The 20,569-nt window shown below is 40.9% G+C and overlaps 1 protein-coding gene across 14 annotated transcripts in view; it reads right to left on the bottom strand.

Annotated features, from left to right (window-relative positions):
- Nucleotides 1–2,074: 2,074 nt before the first annotated feature.
- C6HXorf58 (chromosome 6 CXorf58 homolog) overlaps nt 2,075–20,569 on the bottom strand; it is an 86,952-nt gene continuing 68,457 nt past the window's right edge. For 9 of the 14 annotated variants that reach the window (XM_033949263.1, XM_033949261.1, XM_033949260.1 and 6 more), the window contains 3 exons: nt 17,811–18,040; nt 8,656–8,797; nt 2,075–3,576 (listed from right to left, as the gene is read on the bottom strand). In XM_033949263.1, coding sequence (XP_033805154.1) covers nt 3,382–3,576; nt 8,656–8,797; nt 17,811–18,040 — 567 coding nt within the window. In that variant the 3' untranslated portion in view covers nt 2,075–3,381. Of the gene's footprint in view, nt 3,577–5,532; nt 6,266–8,655; nt 8,823–17,810; nt 18,041–20,569 lie in introns of those variants that run through there. The other 5 variants (XM_033949257.1, XM_033949264.1, XM_033949266.1 and 2 more) reach the window with 5 other exon arrangements.

Below are 20,569 nucleotides of genomic sequence, written 5' to 3' on the forward strand. Positions count from 1 at the left end.
ACGAGTCCCGCCTTTGTGGAAAAAGGAAGTTGAAACAAGTGGGACTCGCAGAGGGTAGGCCCCGACGTCAGAAGCTTGTGTCGATCGCTGCTGCTGAGTTGCCGAAGAGAGCCGCGGAGCAGGGGATGTGGCCGGAAGCAGGTAGAAGGGAGAGGGAGATAGGAAGGCTGTAGATCTCCGGAGCATGACACCGACCCCGGCCAGGATGATTTCTTTTTCAGGCGTGCACCTTACAAGTCCAGCGTCGCGGCAGGAAATAGCCATGCTGAGCAGTGAGCTCAGCACTACACAGATGAAAGCCTTGCTTGCTGATTGGTCCGGCGGCACGGCCGCCGGACCAATCAGCAAGCAAGGCTTTCATCTGTGTACGTGCTGAGCTCACTGCTCAGCATGGCTATTTCCCGCCGCGACGCCGGACTTGTAAGTTGCATGCCTGCGTGACACACTACCGGAGCCACGGCAAAGGTGGAAAAGAGCCGCATGCGGCTCTGGAGCCGCGGGTTGCCGACCCCCACGGTAGACGGAGGGACCACACGGAGTCACCCACCGTACCACCCGATTCGGGTAAGCGCAGGTATCGGTGGGTGGCTTATTTGCGGGGGGGGGGGGGTGCCTTCTTTTACAATTTTTTCTAAAAAGGGGGGGCTGTCTTATTTGATGGCCCTGCCTTATCATCGGGGAAACACGGTAGTAGTAGAAGATTGTATGCTCCATGAGGAAGGACTGTCTCTTGTTTATCTGCAAATCTGCAAGCACAGCCCATGGCTGATACTTTAAAAGTGGTAAATAGTATAGAGCTCCATGACTGGACAGGTTGTACAAAATTCCATCCTTAGGATGTTGTTTACATTAACAAAAGGTGAACATGTACCTGACTATTACATCAAGTTATATTGGCTCAAGATGCATCTTCGGGTCAGATATGTTGTTGCTGGTAATTTATCAAAGTCTGCATGGATTGGCCCCCAAACACATAAACGATTGTCTGTCATATCATATTGTACTTCCCAAGTTGCGTTCCACTGATGATCCCAACCACAAAGGAGCTAAGATTGCAAACAGCAAGAGCATGAGTGTTCTCCTGCGTTGGTCCAGAGGAATGGAACAGGCTTCCGCAATATATACGGCAACAGGGGAATTTGATAACATTCAAAAGACTGTTGAAATGCCATAGGCGACTGTGTTGTGGGATTGTGAGGAGGATTGCTGTGAATACTGATGATGATCGCTGTTAACTGTTCTGTGTTTTTTAAGGTATTTTTAGATTATATTTTGTATGGTTTTATGTTTGTAATGATATTTATGATGTCTGTTTACTTATGCTTCGCTTCTAGGCAAATAATAAATAAATACAATACTAATTGAACTCAGTGCCACACATTCCATAAGCTGCTGTAAAGATTTCTCCTATTCCTGATGATAGCACCTTAGGCTTCTTTCTGACCTTTGGACTCTATGGCTTCAATTTGGATGAAAAGTTTGACTAAATGAAGCTCAAAACCCCTAACGGCATGACCCTAGATCAGAGGTAAACTTACAAGGATCTGGGCAGGGAAAAATTTGTCCCCGAGTCATTCTCTAGTAGGAAATTATATGAGTAGGGGTCGAGTAGAGAACAGGCCATGAGTTTGGTGGCACACAGCTGGTGGGAAATGCTCTGGGCCCTCAGGCACTGCCCCCGTTACCCATATGATCAGTCCACCCCTGCCCTAGATGCAGAGAGGTAATTCACTCTACAAAATAGATTGGGGTCAATATCTCTTTTACTTTGGGGAGCTTCAAAGATGCCCAAAGTGAAATTTGTCAGTTCCTGCAATTCACTGCACCTCAAGACTCAGGACTGAATTAAAGACTAAATACAGAAGAACATAATAATAGCCTTACTGGATCAGACAATGATCCATCTAGTCCAGTATCCCGTCTTCACGAAGGCCAATCCAAGTCACAAATGCCTGGCAAAAGCCCAAATAGTAGCAGCATTCCAAGCCACCGATCCAGGACAAGCAGTGTCTGAATTCAAGAGGGTCTAGGATAGGCACGTGGGATCTCTCAGAGAGAGAAAGAGATAATGGGTACTGTGTATGGGCAGACTAGATGGGCCATTTGACCTTTATCTGCCATCACATTTCTATGTTTCTCCCATGTCTGTCTCAACAGCAGTTTATGGCCCCAGTGCTCAAAGTCTTAATTGCAAGGTGGCTTAGCTTCCAGTGCTCAAAAGGGTTATTGGGGGCTTCTCCCAAGCACAGTAGCAGCCACCAAAAAGCACTCCTTGTAATGAACAAAAGTGAACACTCACCTCTTATTGGGCAAACTTTTCTGGCAGGTCTACAAAAAGGGGAGTAGAGAGAAGTGTGGCACAGGCAGTGGTTAAAGCCACAGCATCAGCACCCTGAGGTTGTGGGCTCAAACCCACACTGCTCCTTGTGACCCTGGGCAAGTCACTTAATCCCCTGATTGCCCCGATTATATTAGACAGATTGTGAGCCTGCCAGGTCAGACAGGGAAAAATACTTGAGTACCTGAATTAATTCATGTAAACTGTTCTGTGCTCTCTTGGAAGAAAGATATAGAAAACTGAATAAATAAATAGAGCTGCCAGTAGCTGCTTGTGTATGTGTTGTATGTCTCATGCCTATTGGTCATAACACAGCTGTTAAGCATGGGGCACAACTGCTGCATCTATGTTGTGCGTGTGAAACAAACCCCCCCTCCCCACACACACACACACAAATAAATAAACTTTGCAGAGCTCCGAGAATCAGGAACTCTACTGGGTCTGTGCAGAAGAGCTGTGCCTACCACAGGCGCCAGGCACAGTTCCTCCTCATTTCTCTGAAATACTCAGCACAAATGGCATGCAAGCTGTGCTGAGCATGCCCTGGAAAATCTAAAATGCTTCCACCCTGCTATTTTTTAACACGGTTATCAGAGCTTTGAAAATCTATGTGTTTTAAGTTAAACTGTGTATCATTTTCTTATTAAAAAATATATATATATTTGCTTAATTCATATCTGAGAGGGATACACTGATGTGATCTAACAAGAACTGACAGCAAATTTGAGAATCAGTTTGTCTGTTTCTCTAGCAGCAATACTATATAATTAAAAACAAGTAGAAACTATTAAGTGCCTCCATAATGTCCCATTCAATCTCCTCCTCAAGCATTTTTTTCTCACACACTGTCACTAATTACTTTTTAAGCATAAAACATACAAAAATCAGATCGCTGCCTAATCCCTCCTGCACCCTACAACTGGATAACAATGCCTCAAATTGATTTGAATTGTAAGAGGGACACAAACACCCACACACACCAGAGCCAGACGTGGGTATCATCATATAAGCATTTCTATGGACAGAATTGAGGCTAAAAAATGTTATGGTGAAAAAACTTCAGTCTCCTCCAAGGTTAACTCCTGAGACCAAGCATACAACTTCTCTGCCTCCTTCTCCCACTCTTCATCTGACAAAAAAGCTTTGTCCTTCATATCTTCAGTCGGTGAGGTAAACTTCCTATTATCTTCAGTTAAATGGTTTTGACTGGTGAAGTATGCAGTTTTCTGTTCCTGCTGCTGACAAAAGCAGAGCAAAGAATAAAAGAACTGGCTTTCTTAATAATATACAACTGAATATCAATATCTGATCTTTTCTAACCATATCAAAAACTGAACATTTTACAGTACAGTAACTTGCATAATGGAGGTAATTTTTACAGGTTTGTCGATGTGTAACAGTTGCTTTACATGTGCAAAAGGCCTTTTACAAAATTACACTGAAATGTATGTATGTGAGGATATTTATTTATTTTTATATTCAAAACTTAATATACCACCTATATAAAACTATAACTACTGGTGCAACAACAATAGTAGAATAAAGTACTGAATAAATATTCCAATCCAATACATGTACAGTCCTACAAGAGAATCCAAAATGAAAAATTAATATAAACAATGCAAAACGCATGTTTATTTTCTCTGTGGTCCTATAAGATGTTCATACAAGCACATAGAACTATGGACTATTTATATAGGGCTCCCAAACTATAGATGCCCTCTTACTCTTCCATGCCGCTCTTGCGCACCCCTCTGCATACCTCTTGAAAAGTTCACCAGCACAAGCAGCATCTTCCATCTCCTGCTCGCACCAGCCTTGGCTCCCCACTGACGTGACAACCTGGTCCCGCAACTAGGAAGTGATGTCAGAAGGGAGCCAAGGCCAGCGCAAGCAAGGGCTAGGAGATGCTGCTTGTGCCAGTGAACTTTTGAAGAGGTGGTGGAGAGGAAAAGCACCAACACACCCCTGGCAAGATGGCAGCTGGGGGGGGGGGCGCACTGGAGCACCTCCACTCCCTCTTAGTATGGCACTGGAGCGAAGAGGCATCTACAGTGACATGGAGAGGATGATTCAGCATGGCTATTTCAGTGCAGCAGCGATAAAACATCCCGCGCTGAAACAGAAGCGATGAGTCATCCCATTTCGGGGTTGACAGTCCATCAAGACCAGTTTCCTAGAGTACAACAGATTTTATGCTGCTTATCTCAGAAATATGCAGTGGATTTTCCCAAGTCTAAACTAAACAACCTTAAGCTTATATACCGCATCGTTTCTATAAAAATAGAGCTCGACAAGGTTTACAGAACATTAAGGGAAAAAAAATACAATAGGGATAGGATAACATAGAAAGAAACGAAGATCATAAGTTTGAAAAAAGCCAAGTTTTCCGGTGTTTACAGAATAATTGGAGAGAGCCCAGGTCACGCAACTGGACAGGAAAATTATTCCAAAGCTCAGTAATTTTGAAAAGAAGAGACTTCCCTAATTTTCCAGTATAGATGACTCCTTTCAGTGGACTTATTTTTTAGTATATTATCCAAACCTTTTTTAAACTCTGCTAAGCTAACTGCTTTCACCACATCCTCTGGCTACCAATGCTAGAATTTAATTACACATTGAGGGCCAGATTCTATAAATAATGCCTAACCACGCCTTTTAAGCGCTAGTCTATGTGGTTGTCAATCAACCACTAGGTGTCTTTTATAGAATTGCGCTTCAGCAGCACCTAGGTGTCCTTAGGCTTTGCTAGGTGTCACTGAGGTAGGTGCCTAGGGGATGCCCAAGTTTACCACACCTATTCTCAGGTAGGTGTCGCTAAGCCCTGCATGGATATCCATTTGTAACTTCAATTATCAATTAAAATAAAGTTTTTAATCAATTTTTAATGACGTGGTCAATTACCACATCGACGGGAAAAAACTATTGGTTGGGCGGTATACAAAATAAAATAAAATGGTACAAAACAAAGTTATGGTGAGTGTGTGTGTGTGTGTATGTATATATATATATATATAGTGACCGGGTAAGACCTGGACTGGATTAGCCAAAGCCCTGATCTGGGTCATCCAAACCTCAGCCGAGCGGTTGAATGAGGCATGGAGGGTAGAGGGGTATCTGCATCAAAATAAAAAGGTTCAGCACAGGTGTTTAGTATGAATTTTAAGATGAATTTATGTTCAAATATATTTTATTGAGCTCAACAGAAAGACAACAAAAGACATGAAGAAAAGCGAAGTTCAAGTTATAACAAAGAACCTACAACACCATATCTTCCCAACCATCCTCCAAAAACCATCCCCCGGTCCTCCTTCCAGATACAGTCCCAAAAGGGGAATGATACAGAACAACATAAACAGACATACAGAAAAGTAGCATAACAAATATCAGCAATTAAGCAAGCAGCTACGAGCCAGGGGGGGGGTCATAGTGGTCCAAAAAGGTTCCCAAGTACACTGAAAAGGGCGCCCGCAGGAGAGGAAAAGTCCTGTACATCTCGACGCTCCCACATTAGAAGGGTAATTATCCGGCACCTCTCCATCGAGTCATTTAAGTAGGATTCATTTCAAGGCAATAAGAACTGTCCACTTAAGAAAACTGGCTACCCCCCATTTCCGGGGGGAATAATGAGGGACAGCTCCAAATGAACATCCTTTCAGGTCAATATTTAAATTCAATAGTTTTGTGTTTTTTTTAGAACTCCAGTGACAGTATTTGAAACAGTTACATATATTCAGAGCTATGATGTGTATAGTTAGTTGCATTAAATATACAGGGTGGGTCAAAAATAGGTATACAGTATTTATTCATTATTTCTTTTTATTGTACAGGTATTGAATAGGTACAATACACTACTAAACAATAATCAAGTAAAAGCGAAACAATGAAACTGATACAAAGATTTCATATGAATGTTATTTGTGGCACCTGTAAAATAAAAAGAAATAATGAATAAATACTTTATACCTACTTTTGGCCCACCCTATATATATATAACCCTTCTAGCTATACGTATAGTGGTGATATTCAGCTACTCTCCATATAGCTAAGTGGTTTAATTTAGGAAAGCCTTTTTGCTAGCATAAATTAAACTGCTCAGCAACAGAGCTAGAAGCTGAATACTAGTTATTCATATAGTTCAGAGGAAAGCCCTCCGTCCACCACTATTTACCCTTATCTATTCAGAATATTAACCATTTAATTCTACTCTGCTTTCTATCTTTTAACTAGGTTTTAATCCACAATAAGACACTGCCTTCTATCTCATCATTTTCTTATTTCCTCAGGAGTCACTCATTAAGTATTTTATCAAATGACTTCTCAAAATCCAGATTATATAATGTCAACCCAAATTAAGACCCACATTTTTTTTTTTTTGCTTTAGATGAAACTATAATGTGTGTTAGAATGGGTCTCTGTTTTACTATTGTTTTTATACAGAAAAACTATAGCCATAAGCTAGTTCAGGGGTGGGCAATTCCGGTCCCCGAGGGCCAGAATCCAGTTGGGTTTTCAGGATTATCCCAATGAATATGCATTGAAAGCAGTGCATGCAAATAGATCTCGTGCATATTCATTGGTGAAATCCTGAAAAACCCGACTGGATTCTGTAGTCCGGACCTCAAGGACCAGAGTTGCCCACCCCTGGGCTAGTTCCATGTGCTCAATTAACCCTGTGCACTTTCTAGGACCCATCCCCTGTTTAATAAACAAATAAACAACAAAACTCCATATCACCACACTTAGGGGTCCTTTCATTAAGCTGAGGCTAAAAAATTACCTTAGTGTGACCTTATGCGGGTTGTTCCCACATGCTGAGGCCATTTTTACCACAGCCATAACAAAAGGCCTTTTTGTCTTTTTTTGTATGTATTAATGGCCATGTGCTAATATTGCCATTAGGATGCAGAGATTAAAAAATGTTACCACATTTTGTAGGTAGTATGGGATTACACAGTATTCCTGCATTAACCAGTTAGTATGCACAAGAACACATACTCTCCACCCCTGACGTACCCCCTAAAAAATAAATTTAAAATATTTTTAGTGTGCGCTAATTTGGCAGCAACCACAAGACAGCCGAGTGTGTTCCATTTTAAACTGCATTAGGTGTGTTAGAGTCTAGCACAGTTTAGTAAAAGGGCTAAGAGAGTATTTAAGAATATGAATACACATTTCACTCATCTTTCCTACCTATAATCCATTTTAAACCTGTGCAAATGTGTGTTGTTATACTGTTTGTCAGTAGTTATGCTCCAGATTTTTAAATAAAGCTAATTAAAATCCTCTCCGAGAGTACAACTAGTATTCAACAATACAAAGTTCACCCCTAACCAGAGTTAAGAATGTAAGAATTGCTATACTGGGACAGACCGAAGGTCCATCAAGCCTAGCATCCTGATATAACAGTGGCCAACCCAGGTCCCAAGTACCTAGGTAGATCCCAAGTAGTAAAAGAGATTTTATGTACCTTATCCTAGGAATAAGCCGTGGATTTCCCCACCTATGGATTTCTCTTTTAGGAAATTACCAAACCTTTTTTAAACCCTGCTAAGCTAATTGATTTCACCACATTCTCTGACAATGAATTCCAGAATTTAAATACATGTTGTGTAAAGAAATATTTTCTCTGGTTTGTTTTAAATCTACTACTTGGTAGCTTCATCACATGCCCCCTAGTCCTAGTATTTTTGGAAAGAGTGAACAAGCGATTCACATCTACTCTTTCCACTCCACTCAGTATTTTATAGACCATCTCTTCTCCAAAATGAAGAGCCCTAGTCGCTTTACCCTTTCCATATAGGGAAGTCATCCCATTCCTTTTATCATTTTCGTCGCCCTTCTCTGCACCTTTTCTAATTCTGCTATATCTTTTTTGAGATATGAAAACCAGTTCTATAGGGTTCTTGCACTATGTGAAAATTGTACATAATATTAAAGTGAAAAAAGGAGATTATCAGTTATATTATGTATAAACCCAAACCAACAGTTCAGAAAACTAAAATTAATGAAAACGCTCTATGGCCGTTCATTCCAGCTCAGTATACCATCGTTAATACTCCCCTATTATGTCCTTTATTTAAAGAAAAAAATTTAAGATAAATCAATTAAAGAAAAGACTATAGATAAAAGAATTGAAACAAAAAGGAGCATTGCTTACGTAGAATCAAGCATATAGGAGAGACAAGAGAGCAGAGGAAAAAGTCCATATAAATAAAACTGTTCACCTTTCAGTTTCAGTGTTGGTCAGTGAACACACTGGTACTACAGTCAGAGAGAATGGTAAGTTTTGGTCTTTTTGCTGAAATGTTATTTACCTCAGTTTCTCTACATAGTCCATACGTTCTCTTCATTTTAGCTACTTTCTTCAGAGCTCTATGAGAGCGACGTATAGAACAACTGGATGCTGCGGAAACTGGAGCTGATCGACTGACTACGGTGGAAAGTGCTACAGGTTGCCTAAAAGAAGTTTGCAGAAGGATATCTAGTTAAGAGAAAAGTACAAGCGCTAAGGGTGTGCTTCCAGATTCATGCACCCCAAAATTATTACAATGAATACAAAGCATCCATTTCCCAGCAGTACTGCCATAGGAGAGCCCAAACTCATCAGATCTTAAACGAAGTAGGATCAGATCTGGCTAGTACCTGGATGGGAGATGTGTGCTATAGGCTGCAGATAATTGCAACTCACCATAGTATCCTGCAGATGTCACACTCACTGAGATGGAACTGTGATACCATTTATGGAACACTGACTCACCCCCTTTCCCAAGATCACAAAGTTGTATCTGTTCCATTTGCAGAGAAACAGCCTTTCTAATTGGTCAGCCACATGCAGCGTGAAAGAGCCACCGTGCGCTGTCCCGCCAAACAAGTGCAGCTGGCGCTGAAGATAAGGAGCAGCCAAGCCAGAAGACGGACACATGCTTGCAGGGGACACTAATTCTTCACAGACCGGCGGTTGAAGAACACTGGTGTAGACCATCCTATCACTGTGTAATCATCTGCCCAATGCCTTACTCCTAACACATCAGTTTTAGTTATAATAGCTCATGAGTTGCCTTTATTGACATTTTTCAGCTGCTTGAGAATTCCCATTCTTTTCTTTAAAGGATATTTGAAGACTTTGAGAAGGGATACCTCAAATCATAGGCAGTGGAACGCTTTTTTGTTTGGGGGGCCTAAAAGCTCCGCCCCAGACCCCACTCCCATAATAGTACTAATTGTAATACCAATTTTTCATATATACACACAATATAATCTTATTAATAACACATAATGGTTAACCACAAAAATAAACTACACAAAGTACACTGCAGAACACAGATAACCCCTATGCAAATACAGGACCACAAACAAAGTACTAATATATACAGACAAAACCCTAAGATGCAAGACTCTGCATGCAGTACAACCCCAGAGAAACAGAAACAAATGCATTTCTTCCTGAACAGTGTAAAATAAACCCCGCCTCTCCCGGGCGTCCTATACAGAATCAGGGCCTAGGTGTCTTGCGGGCCTCGCCTTCAATATAGGCGGCCTGCCTGGGGAGCATTTCAATTTGGCCACAAATTAATAAATTGATGGAAAATCATATTGCAATATCATATGATACAATATTATTTGGAATGATGATGAGAAAAAAAAGTCAAATTTCACCAGAAAATAACAAGCTTTTATTAATTATGACAGGGGTTGCCATTCAGCATATAACCAATAACTGGAAGAATTATAACAACCTAAATTATACATTTTGGTGGAATACAATATGTCATATATTTAAAATGGAAAGAACAATAGCAATACAAAGAGGGACATATACTAAATTTATAAAAATATGGGGGCCATTGACAAAATACTGTAATGAATAAATAATAGGATTTTTCTTCTTCTTTTCTTCTCATAAATATCTTTTTTATGACACACATAGAGGGGAGTTAATGAAAATAATCTCTACATAATATATTATAATATATTATACAATATGCAATGTATGAATGAAAAGTAATAGAAGGGTGGGGGGAGGGAGAGGAGATAAAACTTATTTAGAATATATTGTATTAGATATAAAAATGTTATTGAATATTCATCAATTGTATTCTAACATGTTGTACATTTTCTATAAAATTTGAAAATTAAAAATATTAAATATTAAAGTAATAAAAGGGTGGGGGGAAGGTGAGGGGGAAAATCAAATTTAGATATATAATGTATTAGATATAAAAGTGATACTATGTATTTATCAATTGTATTTTAATATTTTGTACACTTTATGTAAAATTTGAAAATAAAAAATAATGGGGAAAAAAAAAAAAATGTGCATCCCGATTGGCTGATTAGACAGCTGTAGGACGCTTACAGCTGCCTAAAATCGGGACGCACTTTTGGAGAATCAGGGCCTTGATGTATATGTTAAAATGCATAAAGATTTGGAAAAAAAAAAAAAGAAAAGAAAATCATTTCCCCTACCTTTGTTGTCTGGTGATTTTATTTTTCTAACCATCTTTTTCCAGTCTCTGACTGCACTTCCTTCCGTCTGTGCCCTTAATTGTGTATCCAGGGCCTTCTTATCTATTTGCTGTTTTCTCTCCTTCACTTTCTGCTCTACATCCATCTTTAGCATTAACTTTCCTCTCAAAATCGATCTACTTTTCCATGTCTTCCATTCCCATCTATCCATATGTACCATCTCCTCACACTTTCTTCTCCCCTATTCCCATCTATCTATAAGCATTTCTTCTTATCTCTTCCCTACCACACCCATTGCTGTGCACCATCTCCTCCCTGTCTCCCCTTCCCCTCCATCCCTGTGCACCATCTCATCCATCTCTCTACCTCTCCTGTGGTCAGACATCTTTGCCTTCCCCCTTCTCCCCTCTGGTTTGGCATATTTCTCCTATCCTTCCCATAGCCTGGAATCTCCTCTCTCCATGGTCTGGCATCTCTCTCCTTCTCATTCCAGTGGTCTGAACATAAGAAATGCCACTGCTGGGTTCGACCAGTGGTCCATCATGCCCAGCAGTCCGCTCACGCGGCGGCTCTTTTGGTCAAAGACCAGCGCCATAACTGAGACTAGCCCTGCCAGCATACGTCCTTGTTCAGTAGGAACTTGTATAACTTTATCTTGAATCCCTGGAGGGTGTTTTCCCCTATGACAGCCTCCAGGAGAGTGTTCCAGTTTTCCACCACTCTCTGGGTGAAGAAGAACTTCCTTACATTTGTACAAAATCTATCCCCTTTCAACTTTAAAAGAGTGCCCTCTTGTTCTCCCTACCTTGGAGAGGGTGAACAACCTGTCCTTATTTACTAAGTCTATCCCCTTCAGTACCTCTGACATCTTTCTCTTCCCTCCTTCCATCACCCTACTCCAGAATCTGACAAGTCATCTCTCCTCCCTCCCAGTCTAACATTTCTGCCTTCCTCCTCCCACCATCATGTCTAACAATTTTCCCTTTCTTCCTTTCCCCATGTAAACCATCTCTCTTTCCTTCCCACTCCACATACCTATGTCCAACAATTCTTTTTCTCTTCCCTCACCCACTAGCATCTTTTTCCCTCCCTTCCCACCACCTCACCCATGCATCTCTTTCCCTCCTTTCCTGACCCCCAGCCAGTGTAGCATCTGTCCTTCCCAACCCCCTCCCAGCCCTTGCAGCATCTGGCCTTCCCTAACCCCTTCCAGTCCGTGCAATATTTGTCCTTTTTGCTTTCTCACCCCCCCCCTCGCAGCCCGTACAGCACGTCATTCCCAACCCCAGCAGCCACCCCCCCCCCTCAGTTGGATCCTGTGATACGACCTTCTCAGTTCCCGGCTTCCCCTCCTTCCACCTCTCCACCGCTGTAATTTTAAATATTTGAGCAGCTAGCAGCCCAACAAAGCGAGCCTCCCACTGTCAGCCTGCCCCAGAAGTGTTTTGTCTGCAGCACTTCCTCTTCCAGTATAGGCAGGACATTGCAGAAAGAACACTTCCGGGGCAGGTGACAGCAGGAGGCTCACTTCATTCTGTCAACTGCCCGAAGATTTTAAATTACAGCGGCAGGGAAGTAGTAGATGGGGGAGTCAGGAAAGCCATACTTCCGGTTGCTAATTTTTGGAGAGGCCATGACCCCCGTGGCCTCTCCTGTTCCAACGCCTATGTCTCAAATACACATCTGAGTAATCTTACTCCTCTAGTCTTACGCCTGTGCAAAGGACTTCCTGCTCAGATCTTGTTATCACCTTATTGTCCCTTTCAGAACTAGTGCACAAGCCAGTTCAATCCCTTCCTTCTTCTAATTTGGAGGGCCTACTAGGTCCTTTTGATAATCAGCTGTTTTCCACATGAATTCCTTCTGACCCTTCTTCTCCTGCATCTCTAAGGAATTAGTCCACATAGGACATTTCCTATTCAAAGTTTGTCAGTAAAATGGCAATAGGTGCCTTTTCCACCTCAATAGGAAATGGAGCCCAGATCAGAAAGGCCCTGAAGATAACAGAGGCTGCACTTGTTCATAAAAGGCTCAAGGACCAACAATTCTGTATGTCACAAAATCTAATCTCTATTCAATCTGTCTCTAAATGAATGAATATTAAATATAAAATGGAATCATCTCCAGGATTTAATGAAGTCCAGCTGTCACGTTCTTCAGTAGTTTGGAAGCAGATTCTTCTAATACTGCCTTGAAAAGATTCTAGACTGAAGGACTATATCAGAAAGAAGAGCTATGCACTATACATGAACAGCTGATCACCATCCAAAGTGCAACTCTTCTCAGTGCAACTCTTCTCAGTGCAACTCTTTTCTACTGTATATAAGCTCAAGAAGCTAGTTTCCACACTAGCTGTGGCCTATAAATGTGGCCCTCATCTATCATGGATGCTTATGATTCCTTTGAAACCTCAGCTAGAATCTCTGCTACATCAAGTTTAGCTCAATGCTTAGCATAGCTGTACACTTCAGGCTTGCATGAAGACATCCACTCCAAGTTAGCAGATGCTCCTTGTACTGGAGATTCACATTTTGGAGAGAAAGTTAAGGAAATAGCAGACAATATTTAACATCATTGCTCCATGTTTCAATACGAGGGAAACACTTCATTTGGCTAGTGCAGATGGGGGGGGGGGGTTATTGCATGCTTCAGGCTTGCATAAAGATGTCCACTCTAACTTTGCAGATGCTCCTTATACTGGAGACTCTTTGGAGGGAAAGTTAAGCAGACATGAACATGGAAGATTAGGTTCTTACCTCAATAATCTTCTTTCTAGTAGATGTATCTAGGAGTCCTGACTATAGGTAATATAACCCTTCTTGCAAGTTGTGTTGCAGAAGGATTACATCTACTTTCTTCAAGTACACCTCCTTCACCAGAGGCTGTAGTGCACCATTCAGTTTGTACCAAAGTAATTGATCATCGCTACAATAGAAGAAAATAGAAGAAGAGGTACGGGGAACATCCGCAATAATACATTGCTGTTCTGATCTGTAAGACAAAATTGAACCAAGTTAACCCATAATGTAAACCCATGTGGAAAGAACAACCCACCTGCCAAAGTGCAACCAGCACTAACACTTATGGAGCTCTGAGAGACTCACTTTTTTATGATTGGCATTTTGCTCTTCAGATCAGACTTGCAGGAGATCTCCAGCTCTGGACATACACTCTCTCCGAGGCAGTAAGCAGGCAAATTCTAACTGAAAGAGCAGGGCATCAGGACTCCAAGACATATCTACTAGAAAGAAGATTATTGAGGTAAGAACCTAATCTTCCATTCTGGTGCAATGTGTCTAAGAGTCCTAAATGTAGGTGACATACCTAAGCAGACTCCCGAGTATACAGTTGTGCAGGACAGATGAGTATACTCTTAAAACCGAGGACCCAAAGATAGTACCCTCTTGTGTTGCCACATCCACTTTTTAAACTGTGTAAATGTATGGAACGTGGATCACCTAGCTGCCCTACAAATCTCAGGAGGGATTGCCTGAGACTGAGGACAAAGGCGCGCTGACAACCGAGCGTGGACAACTGAGCGCAGGGCTTAATCGCGCCGAAGAAAAACTGTATTTTAAAGGGCGTGGGGGTGTAACCCCCCCATTATACTGAAAACTTAACTTTTTCCCTAAAAAACAGGGAAAAAGTTAAGTTTCCAGTATAATGAGGGGGGATACAACCCCCCAAACCCCCCACAACGCCAGCACGATCTCTATTAAGTAAAGTGAGGGGGTTCCCCACCAACACTCCCCCCCCGTCGGAGCCCTTTAAAATACGGTTTTTCTTTGGCGCGATGAAGTCCTGCGCTCAGTTGTCCGCGCGCCTTTGTCCTTGAACGCTTTAGACCAGTGTTCTTCAACCTTTTTGCACCCGTGGACCGGCAGAAATAAAATAATTATTTTGTGGACCGGCAAACTACTAGGACTAAAATTTAAAAACCCCGTTTCCGCCCCATCTCCGTGAGCTTGGTCCCCGCAAATCATCTGATCCCATCCACACAAGCCTCAGTTATGATTTTATATTGAAAGTATTTTATTAAAGTATAAAAAGAAACAATATTCTGTACAATTGTCATTTTATAAATACAAATAATACAGAGCAAGAATCAACAAAACCCCTGTCTCCCCTCCCCTTCACATATATCCCCTCTACTATCAAGAAAACTGAACAAGCCAAATTATTACAGAATGCTACACAAAAATATCATGCTAACAGAGTACTGCAGTCATATATGACAGGAATAGTTTTAGGGGAGTGCAACTAGGGCAGAGAGCGCCCTAAGCCAGCTGGAAGCTAAAGAAGCACTGCCTGGGCTTTGCAGTCCCCAGTTATGTCTAACACCAGCTCTAGCAAGATATATATTTCAAATCTGATATATTCTAATCACAAAATAGAAATAAAATTATTTTTTTCTACCTTTTGTCGTCTCTGGTTTCTGCTTTCATCTTCTTTTTACTCTCTTCCTTCCAGCGTCTGCCCTCTCTGTCTCTTCAATCCAGCATCTGCCCCTTCCATCCACTGTCTGCCCTCTCCCCCTTCCATCCAGCCTGTGCCACCTCTCTTCTTTTAACATGATTCATTCCAGCTTCACTGCTCTCTTCATTTTTATCTCTCCTATACCAGATCTAGCATTGTTGTCCCTCTCTGCTTATTTCTCTGCTGACCCCTTCCCATCATCAATCTCTCTACTTTCTCATGCCTGTCTCTCCCCTTCCCCTCCTCTAATCTCTCTGCCAGCTGTTTCCTTCTTTTTTTCCTTCTCCCTTCCCTCCTCCTCCTGTCCAGCAGTAACTCCCTTCCCTTCCTCCCCTCTCAGCAGCATCTCTCCTTCTCCCTCTCCACGTCCCATAGCAGCTGTCCCTTTTTTTCCCTTGCCCAGCAGCTTTCCAGACTCCTTTCCCTCCTCCCCTCCCAGCAGCATCTCTCCCTCTCCAGGTCCAGTACCAGCTGTCCCTCTTTTTCACTTGCCTAGCAGCTTCCCAGCCTTTTCCTCCTCCCCTCCCAGCAGCATCTCTCCTTATCCTTCCCTCCAGGTCTAATAGCAGCTGTCCCTTTTTTCCCCCTTGCCCAGCAGCTTCCCAGACTCCTTTCCCTCCTCCCCTCCCAGCAGCATCTGTCCTTCTCCCTCTCCAGGTCCAGTAGCAGCTGTCCCTTTTTCCCATTGCCCAGCAGCTTCCCAGCCTCCAACAGTGGCTTTCTCCCCTCCCAGCAGCTCTCCTTACTTGCCAGCACAGCAATTAAGGAAGGCAGCCTCGGGTCCTTTGTTGGGTTGCGCCACCTCTGAGGAAAGAGGAAGTTGCATCATCAAAGGCGGCTGCGACTCAGCAAAAGCCCCAAGGCTGCCTTCGTGAATCGCTATGCTGGTAAGTAAAGGAGAGCTGCTGAGAGGGGAGAAAGCCACTGTTGGAGGCTCCCCATGATCTCTCCGGCCCAGCGCAGACCAGCTGAAAATAACTCGTCGATCTTGCCAGCCCTGCGCGGACCGGCAGGAAATTTAAGTTAGTCAATCTCGCCGGCCCTGCGTGAACCGGCAGAAATTTCCTGCGGACCTGCAGTTGAACAACAGTGCCCTAGAGCAGTGTTTCTCAACTCGGTCCTGGAGTACCCCCTTTGCCAGTCAGGTTTTCAGGATATCCACAATAAATATGCATGAAAGAAATTTGTATATAATGGAGACAGTGCATGCAAGTCAAGTTTATGCATATTCTTTGTGAATATCCTGAAAACCTGACTAGCAAGGAGGTACTCCAGGACCAAGTTGATAAACATTGCCCTAGAGGAACCAGAAAGGCTAAGCCCAGTGCTCCTGCCTCCTCTCACATGCCCCACGGCATGTGGAACAAGGATACTCCTCAGCTGGCCATCTAGCACAAATTTGGCATGAATCTACATTAAAACAGCCCGAGGAGACCATCTGAAATAACTGAAATAAGCAAAATTTAAGTGTTTTGAGACAGACAGAGGCTTTTAAAATCAAATTGGGAAATCTAAGATGGCCACCATGGCAGCATTTTAGTGCCAAAAAAGTGGCCCGGGAGAGCTAAATAAAAGTACAGAAAATTCAACAAAGAGGTTTTTGGAGGTGGGAGACCTAAATACCAACCCCAGAAACCTTTAAAATTTCAATCTGTGGACCACCCCAATGTCTCCCATAGACTATAATAGCCTGAATTTATATTTGAGCTGGTGCTATGCCTGATTCAGCTGGAACTGCAACTTGACAATGGAGAAGAAAGCTGCCTCAAACAAGCATGAAATCTCACTCCAAATGCTTATGTCTTCAGGCTGCTAATCAAACCCTGAACGAGCCTGAGATCCCAGACCCCCACAGCTCCTCACGTATCCTTGGAAGGGGGGGTAGGAAACTCAGCAGGCACCCACTAAGGCCCTCAGTACTAGCATGAGGCCACATAGCTTGTGCTCAAGCTCCGGTAAAACCAGGAGCGAGCCTTGTTCCCAGGAAAGCGATCTCAGAGCCACCAAAGTGTTAGGGCAGGTTGGGCAGGCAAGTTCTCTGTAAAAGGGTTGCCCTCCTAGCTACAGACTTCTGACCACAGAGTCTGTGTCTTCTTCTAAGTAGTGCTGTCTAACTGGGAACATCTGAAGCACTGCAAGTCTTACAGTTTGGATAAATACCCAAAAATAAAAAAATCTAAATCAGAGCAGATCAGAAAGACGCCTTCTAACTTCATCGTAGAAGGAAAAACTGAGGAGATGGAGCATAGCCCAGAGATTCAGGAGACAGCTGAGAGAAAAAGGTAGATGATGGCTTCTAAAACTGACAAATAAAAGAGAATAACCCACTGGTTCAAGACTCATCCACCTTTTGCTGTAGAAGCTGCTTTCACCACATTCTCTGGCAATGAATTTCAGAATTTAATTAGATGTGAACATTCTGTCCTGGATGTTCCATTTCCCATGCAGAATCCCTATGCAAAATGAGGCTTATAATCTGTTAACAGAGTATTGTTTGCAGCAGTTATGCTCATGGCCAAACATTTACCTGGACTGTGTAACAATCGAGAGCTGTCGACGCTGCACCTCTTCATTGTGTGGTAGGCAGAGGAGAAACGACAGTTCTTTCTTGAGCTGAGATGATAATTTACCAGACTCTGCATAATTTATTATGTCGTACATTATCATTGTTCTAGGTACATTTTCCAGAGACAGCTTTCGCCAGTGGTTATCTCTTCCACCAAGATATGCTGGTGTCTCATCCAGATGACTGATATACTAAATAGTTATACGAGATCACAAAAAATAAAGAAAATAACATTTTGAAAAATTAGTCTCATTTATAGACAGGCCAGTTTTCTAATGAACTAGGTATCTAGATATTTGATATTAAAAATTTCCCATATCTAAGCATCTAATTGCAGCCATCTCTTTTTTTTTCTTATTATTTTTTATTTTCAAGTTTTACATAAAGTGTACAAAATATTAAAATACAATTTATGAATACACAATATCACTTTTATATCTAATACATCATATTCTAAATATATTTCTATTCCCTCTCCCACCCCTCACCCTTCTATTACTTTTCTATCATATATTACATATTATATATTATATTAAATCATATTATGTAAAAATTATTTTCACTACCCCCCCTCTATGTGTGTCTCATAAAAGATATTGAAAAGAAGAAAAGAAGAAGAAAAATCTAATTATTTATTCATTACAATATTTTGTCAATGGCCCCCATATTTTTATAAATTTAGTATATGTCCCTCTTTGTATTGCTATTGCTCTTTCCATTTTGAATATATGACATATTGTATTCCACCAAAATGTATAATTTAGGTTATTATAATTCTTCCAATTGTTGGTTATATGCTGAATGGCAACCCCTGTCATAATTAATAAAAGCTTGTTATTTTCTGGTGAAATTTGACTTTTTTTTCTCATCATCATTCCAAATAACACTGTATCATAAGATATTGCTATATAATTTTCCATCAATTTATTAATTTGTGGCCAAATTGTATTCCAAAAACTTTTAATGTAGGGACAATGATACAGTAAGTGATCTAACGTCCCTGGTTCCAGATTACAGTGCCAGCATTTATTAGACTTAGAACTATCTAATTTTTGCAAACGTGTAGGGGTCCAAAAAGCTCTATGTAATAGAAAGAACCAAGTTTGTCTCATAGATGCTGACACTGTACATCTCATTCTCCAAGACCAAATTAGTGGCCATTGAGATGCATTAATTTGATGCTTAATCTCAATGCTCCAAATATCTCTTAGACCATTTTTTGGTTTTTTATTCAAATATCCAGATATTAATTTATACCACAATGCGGCTTGATGTCCTAGGAAGTCTGCTTGAAAACATAAGAACTTTAAACTATATTGATTATTCAATGTTTTCCATTCAGGGAACCCAACCTGAATGGCCTGATTCAATTGCAACCATTTAAAACTTTGTGTTTTACTTAGACCAAATCTATGTTGCAATTGTGAAAAATCCAGCAGTTTACCTTCTGAAATAACATCATCTAGAGATCTAATGCCTGCAATAATCCAGTTCTTCCAAAGGATTTGAGTTCCGCCAATTTTGATCTTGGAGTTTATCCATAGAGATTGATTAGTTGATTTGTTTATTGGGATAGGTGTTAATTTACTAATAAATCTCAACGTTTTCCAAGTATCCATTAATATTTTATTTTCTCTGTATCTTCTAGGCATGTTAATACTTGGAAGGTGAACTAAATTTAGGGGAAACATAAGGCGCCATTCCAAATATAACCAATCTGGTGCATTATCTATAAGTTCTGGGAGGATCCAATACATACCCTGACGTAGAATATAGGCTTGATGGTACCTATAAAAATTTGGAAAATTTACCCCTCCCTCCTTAATTGATTTTTGCAAAGTTACTAAAGCTATTCTAGGTGTTTTACCAAGCCAAAGAAATTTCGTTAAAATGCTATTAAGTTTTTTATAAAAGGACCCCTGAAAATAAATAGGTATCATACTCATTTGGTAACAAACTACAGGCAACATCATCATTTTAATAGTTTGAACTCTCCCCCACCAAGAAATATGTAAAGGGTTCCATTGCTCACACAACTCCGTAACTTTTTTTAATACAAATTTTTCATTCTCTTTTACGGTATCTTCAATTGTATTTTTAACTTGAATGCCAAGATATTTAAATCCTTCTTCCTTCCATATGAACGGAAAATCTTTAAATAGTCCTTTTACACAATGAACATTTAAGGGTATAATTTCAGATTTATTCCAATTAATTTTATAACCTGAAAATTTGCCAAACTTATCAATTAATTCCAATAAAGAAGATAAGGTAGATTCTGGATTTCTCAAATAAAGTAAAATATCATCAGCATAAGCCGAAATTTTATATTCCATATCTGAATATGGAATACCCTGTATCTCCCCTGTTTGCTGTATTGCTAACAATAAGGGTTCTAATACAACATCAAATAACAAAGGAGATAAAGGACAACCTTGTCTAACTCCCCTCCGCAATTGAAAACCATCAGATATCATATTATTAATATTTAATCTTGCAATCGGGAAGCTATACAATGTTTTTACCATTTGTATAAATCCAGAACCTATTCCAAACCATTCTAAAGCTTGATACATAAAATTCCATTCTACCCTATCAAACGCTTTTTCTGCATCCAAGGAAACTGTAAAAGTCGGTTCATCTATTTTTTTTGATAAATTTAACATATGAAACAATAATCTAGAGTTATTAGAGGAATGTCTTTTAGCAACGAAACCCAT

The sequence above is a fragment of the Geotrypetes seraphini genome, chromosome 6, assembly GCF_902459505.1.
Source record: "Geotrypetes seraphini chromosome 6, aGeoSer1.1, whole genome shotgun sequence".
NCBI lineage: Eukaryota > Metazoa > Chordata > Amphibia > Gymnophiona > Dermophiidae > Geotrypetes > Geotrypetes seraphini.